At 40.1% G+C, this 12,051-nt stretch overlaps 1 protein-coding gene across 4 annotated transcripts in view; it reads left to right on the top strand.

Moving 5' to 3' along the window:
* KCNQ5 (potassium voltage-gated channel subfamily Q member 5) overlaps positions 1-12,051 on the top strand; it is a 282,113-nt gene that overhangs the window by 247,385 nt on the left and 22,677 nt on the right. For 2 of the 4 annotated variants that reach the window (XM_036380243.1, XM_054514316.1), the window contains 2 exons: positions 1,748-1,804; positions 7,294-7,514. In XM_036380243.1, coding sequence (XP_036236136.1) covers positions 1,748-1,804; positions 7,294-7,514 — 278 coding nt within the window. The remainder of the gene's footprint in view (positions 1-1,747; positions 1,805-7,293; positions 7,515-12,051) is intronic. The other 2 variants (XM_036380245.1, XM_036380244.2) reach the window with 1 other exon arrangement.

The following is a 12,051-nucleotide window of genomic DNA, read 5'->3' as shown; positions in this document are numbered from 1 at the left end:
TGCTCTGTCAGTTCTGAGACTTTTTGTATACATTACCTCCACAGGCCTGCTAGCAACACATTGATCTCATTAAATTATTACAGTCTGATCCAAACTTCTTGCACTCACCAGCTGTATTTCCTAGTCTTTTGACAGCACCATATAAAATTGACTTTTTTAAAGGTGAGACAGAAGTTGCCAGTAAATGAGTACATCCCTCTAAAACTGGCATTTGTGCAGAGGGGAGAGGTTATTCCCAGTTGTACCAGCAAGCACTAAAAGAGACAAATTTACTTACAATAACTGGAAACTAGATGAAAAAAACCCCAAACACCCAGCTGTCAAACCATGCTATGCTCTCCCTATTGATGATAACAACTGTGGCTTTAAAATAAGTCAACAATTTAGCCAGATTTATTCACTTTATTTTCACTGAATGGAAGATGTTTACTCCTTCAGAAACACTTAATTAATACATGCACTGCTGCAAATTAGTGTATATGTAAAAATGAACTAGTTACTTCTAAGATCATGTTCTACTGTAAGAGCTCTACAGACCACTCAGTGCCTTTTAAAAAAGGTGTGTTTTTTCAGTGGCTGTTTATTGCTCTTTTGCTGATATATCACTGTATGTATCACTGAAAATACAAGTGGTGTATGTGGTCTTTTGCAGCAAAGATGTAAATGCAAACTGCTGCAATGTACTTTGAGATACCTGTCCTTGACTATTTAACTTGTTTCTTACTGCAATGCTAAGTGACTTGCATGGGATGCTATGCAAACAAAGTACGATTCTTCTTGTTTCAGTCTTAAATGAAGAAGTGTTTGCACAAGCAGTACATTGGATTGAATTCTGAATATGCTCTTTGCTCTATATTCCCTTCTAAGAGCAGTGAAGAAAATCTTATATTCAGGAAAAGTTCATTATCTTCTTTCCTATCAAATTGACTTATATTTACAGAAATTAATTCTTGTGTTTTGTCATGTATAAACCTGCAGTCTTTCATTAGGTGATGAAATGCTGCTATGCGTTTGAGTTGAGAGAGTTGTGTTTATGACGGCTGCAGCTTCAGATTGATTTAAATATGTTGTATTTCCCAAATTTTTACACACAAATATTCTAATGAATCATTTATCAAAGTATTGGTAGACAACCTCTCTGGTGTATCCAGGCTATAAATGAGATATTTCTATAAATCAGTTCCAGAGTTGTGCAAGTTATTTTAAAAGACTATATCTTAAATTCTTAGTATCTGCAAATGCACACACTGAAAACAAACAAACATTTATCTCTGTTCAGTTATACAACATGGCTGAAATAGTTCCTGTGCAGGAAACTAGATCAAGACTGATGAATCTTGTCACATACAGAGAGCATAATCAGTCTTAAACTGTGTGTAGGACATGCACTGGGTGTCTGCAAAGGATGAATGTCACCCATCTAGTCTTGTAACTCATGAGGCTGAATATGCATTCCCTATTCAGACAATTCTCTCTGGTGCAATAAGAAGCAGTTTTGCCAGTATAAGATCTTCAGGGGAAAACTCAGCCCTGTTCTGAGGGAAACAAGTAAATTATGTTATGGAATTCTTTCACCTCCTATACCATATATGTTTCTAAAAGTAGATTTAATGTAAACGACTCTGCATGCACCATATAAAAAAGAAATTGCCAATGATGCATAATCTAACTTGAGGTGGAAAACCTAACCCCTCACCCAGCACTGGAATGCTTAGTAACAGAGTCCTCTATCTCCCCTCACTCCTAGTAAGCTTTGTAGTAATAAACAGAAGCTCTTCAGGATGTACACCCCTCGGAAACATAGGTATTCAGCATCCTGCCTATTCACATGATGTTTGAGAATGCCAACTAACATCAGGTGCATGATCCATTCACTTCCCCTCCTCAGTGCTTTAAAGTTCCTTACTTCTCCAAATGTTTCCTATTTAAGTGCTTGTAAGTCCCTTTTTGCTTGTTGCCTGCAATGCCATGAACACAATGGCAGCAACACCAGTTGTTTCAAACTCATCCAGCCAGACAATTGCAGTGGCAGCACATCGCAGTTTTACAAAGCCCCATTTCCCTTCTCTGCTTGAGATTTCAACTTTTGGAATGCATTACCCTGTGGAGACCTAAAACTGGGTTTGAATATTTGGGTAAAGCCATTTCCCCAAGTCCAAGAGGATTTTTATGACCGTGGCAGTTTTCTCCATCTAATTATTAGTGGAGAATATTAAGCTATAGCATGCTAGGCAATTACAACAGCCAAAATGTGCAATTGTTCTTGAGAAGAATCCCCTTGGACACAGCTTGTGGATGATGTGCCTGCATCCTTTACTGGAAGATAGAGGAGTGCATGTGAAATCAAGCATCTGCTTCAGCTGAATTCTCTAGAAATTGTGTCTCTTACCAAAAATGGTAATTCCTAGACAGATTAATCTTACAAGAAGACGCCTATGATTCATATCTCAAGCTGATTGCATTTTTTCTTACTTATTAAAAATAATGTAAAAGACAGTGGAAGTACAAACTGATTACAGAAAATTAGGATCAAAATAGTTTCTCTTCATTTAGAAATTGCTTTGAAAAGGAAAAAATGCACAAGCACTCTGAATATTTACTTTTTCTGATTGACAATTGAAATATAATATATTGTGGGCTAAAATTCTTGCTATTACTTATTGAAGGTATGAGATACAACAATAAATTTCTTGAGTTTGTGGTCCTAGCATGAGACTGGTGGTGAAGTCTTTGAACTTTAGGTCTCACAGTATTATCCATTGCATTTGCATTTGCTCAACTTAGCTAAAGTTCAGTAAAAGTACTTGTAGGCTCAGAAAGAGCCAACACCTGTGTTTATAGGTGCTAGCTACTGAAAATTGGCACGTGCATCTGCTTTCTGTTGTTTGCCATAAGTGATAATTTTTGGCAGTTTTAGCTTCTGTCTCAAGACTCAAATCCTTCTTCCTCACCCTCAGGCCCTCCAGTTATTTCTGATTCATTTCAATTTCTTCCTATTCTTGCTTCCACCAATTGGCTCAGTAAGAAAAGCTGAAAAACAAGGTGAAATTATAGCTAGTAGCAAGCAGGAGTGCTGCAGGTCTGAGACTGAGGCAGAGCAGAAGTTTTAACTTGACCAGAAATCTAGGAAGGTGGCAGGCAAATGGGGGAGTGGGACTGGGAAGGAAAGAGATGCTCAGTTAATAAAATACAGGGAGATGGTCCGTGGAAGACAGAGCAAGCAAAGGTTTGCGTGCATTTGTCAGTTAAAACGAATGACTACTCTGGACTCCAGAGTAGTCATTTGGACCGGGAGAAAGTGATCGTTCCCTCTGAGTGAAGCTACAGTGACCTCTAGTGTCTCTACACACCCATTCCTTCATAGATCAAAGGTGGCAAAGGCAGAATTTGAAAACTAAGAAATAAAAATTAGAAAGTCATTTGCTATCCTAGGGAAGTGAGTGCCTTGGGCATTAAATGGGAGGAATAAGTCATAAGATCCTACAACTGACCTTTCAGAAGGCAGAGAGATACAGAAAAGTCATTTGCTTCCTTTCTATAGCTGCCAGTTGTAATTACTCTCCACTTAAAGATGCTTCAAAGCTTCGAGTGTTACCAATAAGAATACATTCCACAACTTTCAGCCTGCAAGAATAGAGAAGTGATAGGTCCAAAGGAATTACCATTGCCAGGAAAGTCTGTCATGGAAGAAAAATGTGTGTCAACCAGTTGAGCTAAATTATAAGTCATACAAAGTACAAGAAATGATGGACAGACACACATCTAAAGGAATGCAGAGATAACAGGAGACAGCTGTGGATCTCTCAGATCATTGTAATTTAGTTTTGATTTAGGAACTTGTGCTATTTTATTTTCCTGTTTCTTTCTCATGGTCTTTGCCTTTTGGACAAACACACAAAATTTGTGAATACTTATGGGGATGGGTGAATATCCAATGGTAATTAACAGGTTTACATTGATTCAAGGGATTTCCTTTGGATACCATGTAAAAAGAGAGGAGAAAGGTGAAAGATAAAAATATAATAGGCCAGGACCTGAAAGATTTGAAGGATTTTTAGCACGCACAAGCCAGTACTGATACAACCAGCATTAAATCAGAATAAAGGGCCCTAAAGGAGTCACTGGCTATTGATTCAAATACAGAATGTCCAAAGATGCTTGAATGGTGTGTTATCTTCACTCTGCAATTTTAACACCATCTCTACTGCTGTTGCAACAAAGAATCCAGAGCCAGGAGCTAGGCTTTATCATAACGAAAGGGACTTTTGCTCTGGAGAAAAGCCTGGTCAGGGAATGCTCAAAGTGCTCTGATTCAATTACTCCTTCATGGTCTGGTATTTCTCATACATACAAGAGCCCCAAGATAGTGTGTTCCCAAGCACAACCTTTCTTCTCCCAACCTTTCTTCTCCACTGTCAGTCACACAATTTATGCCTGTGCTGAGAAGGACCCAGTGACTTCAGGAACATTTCCCACCAGTCTCAAAATAGGAACAGGGATCCAAGAAGCAAAGAACTGCTCTAACTAGTCTCTTTGGGTACGCATCTCAAGATGCAGAAGAGAGTTTTCAAACCCCCCCTTCCTTCAGGGGCTGTGTTTCTCTTCATAATGCAGTACTCTCTGCATGGACCCTTGGCATGCCAGTACATTGTCATTGCTACAAAGCAGACTTGATTGTTTTTAAGTAAAAGCTCTGCAGTTTACATTAATATTTTAATTCTCAGCATTGCACTTTTGAAAAATGTCTGTAGTAGAGATAAAATGCCTACTGTTCCTTTCACCATTGCCTTGCTGCTTTGATTGGAGAACTAAAGATATTCAGGTTAAGTAGTCATTGTGTACCATTCAGCTTTTATAAATGAAATAATCATGTCTAACAATCATTTAAAGGCAAGCACTGCTTTCATTAGTACAAATTAATTGACAGAACAATACATGTGCTGTTTTGACGTTGGTTTTAAATTTTCATTTTTATTTTGGAGTTGTTATGATTATTTAAAAATATTACCTATATAGATAGGTTTTATGACTATTTTACCCATTTGCCTTTCATTTTTATTAGTGCAGCAGGAAGAGAGCTGTCCAGAAACTTTTTGACTCTAATGTTTGGGGGAAAAAAAGCATCAGTTGACTTCATTTTTTCAATAGCAAGTACAATTTGAGCCATAAGGGGAGTTAAAAAAAATGGGGACACTTGTAGGAATAATATCTATAAGAAGAAGACAGTTTTGATTCTTTTCCTCATTCTGTATAATATGACAATGCAATAATGTGGTTAATAAATATTGTACAGTTTTCATACATATTTTCATTGCTGTGAAATGCAGAAGATTCCTGAGCTGAAATATAATTCAGTCTTGAAATGTAATTTGTATTCAAAGCTAAATTCTGGAACACTTTTCTTTCAAATATTAGGTTCTGTGGATCTTTTGTATTCCTTATGCCACAGCATTGGGTAGCAATTTACAATGGAAATAGATAACATTTTCGTCCCTGTGATGTATTTATTTCAACAATTGCTTATTTGGGCAAGAAAAGAAGGGGATTACATTGAGAAATTATAGTAAAGGTATTATTCTTTCAAGTAATCAAACATGCCATATAGAAATACATTTATCTAATAATCTTCCTATCGATGTGCTCATTTTTTAGTATTCTTGAAAATTATCACGTTATAAGCATCCCAGCATGTGTTTTGCCTGCAAAAAACTGCATCCTTTCTGCTCTCAAGAATGTTTGTACTCAGACTGAAATGCTATGCTTTGCTATGCATGGACAAAGATATGTTTATCTCAACATTTCACGGCCACATAGGTTTATAACTTCTTCCCATTTCATATAATTACATGTTAACACTGTATTTTCAGAATGCAGTAGGTTAAACATCTAAGAACCACATAGTCCATATTAGCATTAGTTAATTATCTCAGGATCTGTTCCTGTTCAAAACATCTTATGGGCATGCTGAAATTAGATGCAAAGACCTTGAGAGTACTAGAAAGTGTCTTAGCTTCAAGCACCCCCATAATTTTCAGGTAGACAGTCGTTGGTAAAGGTGTTTTAAAAGACCCCCTGCAAAGCCTACACCTGGGCAGTAGGACTGCAAGTCCCAGTAACACCATACCGTGAACAGACACTGCATTGCCTTCATCATCTCTCCCCTTGAAAGAAAGGGACCACTGATCAAGGTGACCATTCCCTTGCTCAACCAATTGAATTTAACCTTGCATATAAAACAAGGTTTCCAGACCTTGGTATCAGACTCCTTCTCTGTTTGCTCTTTGTGTCTTCTGCTACAGGAAGGGACAAAGAAAGGCAAAAATGTTAAATAATTAAAAAGCATAGGTAGATAGTCACAGTGACCAGAGGATGTTCATCAGATATGTTTGGGCAAAGGTAATTTAAGCACCAGGAAATAGAAAATCTACAAACCCACATTTAGCTGGCTGGGGGAGAGGATTACAAGCACAACAGGAGGAAAAAAAAAACTCTTAAAACTGGTCAACCAGTTAAGACTGGTTAAGACCACAGGGTCACCGTTGATGCAGCAGACACAGTCATGAGCTTGGCTGGGCTCTGTTACCTGTCTAGTACCACCTGCACATGGTCAGCTCCCAGCTAAATCTTCAGCAATTACTTTAGGGAGCACACAGCATATCATTACATTTCCATTAATCAGCCATCATGCTGTTTCTTGGATATTTTATTAATTTTGGTTTTGTCTTGTCCAAATAAGTGCTCTAACAAGGAATTCTGGATATGAGTGATCACTAATCATGCATATGAAATGTTTGAAGTGCCACGTCCTGCAAAAGCATGAGTATACGCTAACAGTATTCTTTGCCTGCTTACAAAATCCTCAAACCAGACAATACTACATGGCATGCAGTAACAATGAAATACAGTTTGGTTTTGTTTATCTGAAGATATGGCCAGAAATGCACTGAACTTGGCTGACTAAGATGGAAACAAACCTTCAAGTTCAAGGAATAGAAAAATCATCATAGAGATTAATGTATAATAATTGGGTGAAATTGTTTCTATTTGTTATTTTTAATTTCCTTTAGAAGGTTATTCTGTACTGTATGATAGACTGGCAATGCTAATGCTTCTATCAAAAACCATCAAATCAGTTCCATTCACAAATTAAATATATTCAATGAAAATAAAAGTGTATAAGAAACAGATTCATACCAGTGAGATTTTTTACACAATTTTTTCAATAATCATACAATAGAAAAAAGAACAGGATTGAAGTAACTATGAAATAAAATATATTTCTCTCTCTCGCAGTCAAAAGCTAAGTTTCAAGGAGCGGGTCCGGATGGCCAGCCCACGAGGTCAAAGTATAAAAAACAGGCAATCTTCAGTGGGAGATCGCCGGTCACCAAGTGCTGACATTGCCACCGAGGGCAGCCCAACCAAAGTGCAGAAGAGCTGGAGCTTCAATGACCGAACCCGCTTCAGGCCCTCGCTGCGGCTCAAGAGCTCCCAGCCCAAACCCATGGTTGATGGTAGGAGTTGTTCATCCCTTGTTTGCCACTGCACGCTGCTCCCAGCTGCTCACACTCCTGCACACTTGCACAGTGATTGTACACATTTCAGGAAGGCAGAAAGAATTGCTGTTTGGGGCCAGAGACACAAGTCAGCTATAGTCTGCTTCAAAGACCCCAATAATGTGATTATTTTTTTAATAAGAAATCATGTCAGTGGTGCTTAGGGAGCAACTGGTGGAAAAGGGGGTCACTGTGAAAAGTCACAGTGAACTAAAGGCATCCCAGGGAATTGGCTGCAGCAGCTTTTCTGTCATGGCCCCTCTCCCACTACTGAGCTCAGCTGTTGCCCAAACCTGCTGCCTTTTGTTGGTGTCAACACAGCACAGCCAGCATTGTCTGTGCCTTTGCCAGCCAGGAGCACAGCTTGTACAGAAGTGGCTCACTCAGGTAGAGGAGTCCCAGTGCCTGCACTGGTGATGCAATCACCTGCCACCAAGGGATAGACTACTGGGTGCTTTCAGTTTTACAGGATTGTATCTGCCTTGATAAGGCAGGTAGATTTTGCAAACAAAACAAGTGTTATTACTTTTATGTATTGCTTTCTATAGGGTATTTTGGATGTAGGAAGCACTCCTAAAATGTAAAGAGGTGGATCTTTTAAAAATGGCTTGTTGAACCTTTAGCAGGCAGCTCAGCCTTTCCCTCAAGCTGCCTCCTAAACTGCTCTATTCTCTAGCTTAAGTCAAATTTGGCATTAACCTAACCAGTATTCGGGCAAGGATCTTCATCTGATGAAGCCTGCTAAAACAAAGGCAGTGACTTCTCTAACCAAGGAGCACCAAACTGAGTGACAGCAGCCCCCTGACAGGCAGGAGCTGAGAGAACCAAGTGAAACTGACCCCTGTGTGGGACGGGTCCAGCACTGAAAGATGCACTCACATAGCTCTGGGGGTACTGCTGCCCCAGTGGATTTTATTTTGGCTTTTGCCATTCCCATATTTCCCAATCTATGAATGTTTTGTTCTTTCTTGTGGTACCCTCCATGTAAAAACAAGGGAAACAAACTGGTTTACTGCCACAGAATGCAGTGACCCTACCTGAATGGGAAAGGTAAAACCTCTTTCTGCAATGGCATCATGCATGCTACATCCAACAATTGTGGTAAGACTAATTAGACAGAAGTGCTATGTTGATGCTGCTTCCTTTTTAAGAGCACATATTATCACAAATGTGTAAGTTGCAAAAACTCATTGAACTGCAATGCCCCATCCCTCAGTGAGGGTGTTGTACACAACAGATCTCTCCAGGAAAAGCCTGGGTAAATAAACATTTCCTGGAGGGCAACAAAGACAAACCAATGGTATTTGCTAAGATCATGATTCCAGGCTAGACCTCCCCTACGGATATGTCTCAGATTTTCCGAAATTCTGAATTTGCCTGAGGTACAGTGAGCTGCTGGGGTGTATCAGGATACTATCCAGGTTGCTCCACTCCACTATCCACTGCTATCCACTCTTGTCTCCATCCTGGGTTACAGGTCCTGGCTTATGTCCCTGTAGTGCTGTATCACAGGGGCTGTGTGACTTAGCCTGGGTCTCACACTGATGTGAAGCTCAGCCAAGGCCACAATGGGAACTGACAAATGCTCCAGGTGGCACAGTGGTTGTAGCTACCCTGTCTAAATTTAGGCATCCTACATAATCACTTATAAAGCACAAGTATCATCCCCAAACCGCATCAGAAGTAATTCCGTAGGTTAAACCCCTGTAATTCACACTGTGCCGGCAAATGACCTAAGGAGAAAGTAATTTTCTGAGCACTCTCTCAGGGTATCAGTGGCTCACTTTTGTCCCAGCTCTGCAGTCTGCACCTCACTGAAGCACCTGTTTCATTTTTCATCAGCCCAGTTCATAGAAGCATTTCCTCAGCATGTCCCCTATTTTGTCCTGTACATGTTGCCATCAATAACAACTATGTGCACAAGCAGATCATGCTACCTCTGACTGTTTCCCTCTCACGGAAAAGGTGGCATAAACAGCACCTTGGGTATGTGTATCTCTTATCTGTAGATAAAAGACAGAAACAACAACAGAGCACTCATTGCTGTGCGTAAGCCCTTGAAGATCTTCCCGCTCCTCAGGGTGAGCACAGCCTGTTTCCTGGTCAGTGATTTCCAGCTACTAGTCCACCCTTATGAACTGGGGCCAACAGATACAACCCATTTCTCATCTCTGGCAGAAGGAACAGCTTCCATTGTCTCCAGCTTTTAGGCAAATGCCAAGTTTCCATTCTGGGACCTCATCCAACTACTTCTAGGACCAGTATGATTGGAGAGATGTCCAGTGTGCTCACTTGCTGAGAGACAGCTCCCTTCTGCCTTACCCAAACTTTTGCAGGAAAAGTCAGGCACTACTAACCTTCATTTCTTTTTCTTTCTTTTCTTTCATAGCTTGATACTTTCAGCATTTGACCGCTCAGTGAAAAAGATCTCAAGATGATGTATTTAATTTAGAACATCTTGCATTTTTCACTGGATGAAAAAACCATTATTTGCAGCGCATTATTCTTATCTCTTGCTTGCCAGGTCCTCCAGTTTCCTCCTTGAGGTATTCCCCAGCCAAATAATTAATAACTTTGGCAGGCCCATCATCAAGCCAAAACTAGAAGCCAAATTTTTCTGGGTGAAATCTTGGGCACAAAACAGTACACTTGAACAGCTGGTCCTTCTGGTGAGTCCTCATCTCTGTAGGGTGTTTGGTGGAAGAAGAAATTACATTACAATATACCTTTAGGGCAGTGACAACATAGTGCTGGATACCCAGTTCAGTGTCAAAACTTCATATCAGTGAAAAAAATAGAGTCTTACTATGAACTTCCTCTTCCAAAAGAGAAAAGAAAGAAGACATTTCACTGTATGGGATGTAGAGTTGTAAATGCTCTGCCTAGACAGAGGACTGAATTCTGTGTGAAAATAAAAGAAAAATGCAAATAAGGAGAGGCTTCCAAAAGGAAGGGAAATTGTTAGCATAGGAGGATGATTTAAGGCAGTTCGATGGTCGACACAGAGAATTTGCAGTGCTGACTGAGTTCTGGTAAGGACATGGCTGGAATCTGGGCCAAAACCATCAGAAAAAGACTGCTGGAGAAACTCAACATTAGCAATTAGAAACTGGCTTGCAAGGAGAGGTTTCGAGTCCAGATAGGAGCTCATGGGGGTAGCTAAAAGGCTAACCTGATTGAAAATGTAATAGCTTGCCTCTTAGGCTACCCAGCAACAAACACTCTAGCACTCCCCCACTGCATATTAAATTCATAGAAGTAGAATTTCTTGGCAGCAAGTAAAACACTTAAGCCAGCCACTGGTATATCCCAAAAGGATTCTGGCATAGCAGCCTTGGAACAGTATGACCAAAACATTGCCCAAATGGGTTTATTTACAGTTAGTAACAATCTTCTGAAACTGCCATAAACCATTTATTGCCATTGACAAAGTGGGTCTGACAACAGCAGTAGCTATTTCAGTTACATATGTGCATCTGCAAATGGAATCCAAACCTGAGAGAGGTTTGATGGTTAGATAAGTTTTTGGTGGCCTGACCTTTCTAGGTCATTCAACAACAGTACAGGGGAAAGTGAATATCAAGACTTACATAATTGGATTTTAAATACGTGTGCAGTCTCTGGTGACATGTGGTACATAACTTCCAGAAATCTTGTTGAAGAGGGGACTCTGCACAAATTAACAAAGATGCCAGAATGCTGTATTTCCAATCTCTGTTATCAGCCTAAAAGGGAATTATCAGGATGAGGTAGATGAAAGGGAAATTTTCACCAATCAAGAATGGTAAATAGTAAAGCTTTACAAAGCACACACTTAAAAAGGATTGTATAGGGTCATGGAAGAGCCTTTCCCAAAGGGATGCTATGTCCCACAGGCAAAGGTGCTGCCTGACCTTGGAGCCCCTCACAGCCCCCTGTGCACCTGTACACAAAGTGAGCCTGGAGATACCTCTGGCCCCAAGGCCTCCTCATGCAGTATGGCTTTGGTTCTTCCCTGTTTTGCTAACAAAAACAGAGAAGCTGCAGCCAAACTCTCTGTGGGGAGTGGTGCCCAGAACATGAGAAAACCCACCAGCAGGGTCAGCCCCATGACAGAGTCTGTGCTAGTTATTAAATAGCACAGGTGATCACATGCCTTGCTTAAGGCACTGTGCCCATGCCTTGTTGTATGTTGTGTATCCATCCACAGACACTCAACCACACAAAATCTTTTCTTTACAATGGTGTTCCTGTCCTGTTTTGTTTTCTGCTTGCCTTACTTTCTGAGGAACAGAACCTTTTCTGCTTAAATCATGCGCCAGTCTTGTACCACCACAGCTGAATTAATGAACCAATATTATGTTGTGGATGCAGTTTTCTGTGAGGGACAAAAATACCCTATTATATTTGTTTTCTACCATCCCATGCTTCTAAGCCCCTGAATGAGTTATTGTGCCTTTACTGTAACCTAGAGACATTGTGTGGCTTTTTGAATAAAACATCAAAAGCATTCAGC

The sequence above is a fragment of the Molothrus ater genome, chromosome 3 (genome assembly GCF_012460135.2).
Source record: "Molothrus ater isolate BHLD 08-10-18 breed brown headed cowbird chromosome 3, BPBGC_Mater_1.1, whole genome shotgun sequence".
NCBI classification, from domain to species: Eukaryota; Metazoa; Chordata; class Aves; order Passeriformes; family Icteridae; genus Molothrus; species Molothrus ater.
Note: the sequence above shows the minus strand (reverse complement) of the source record. Positions and strands in the feature narration are given on the sequence as shown.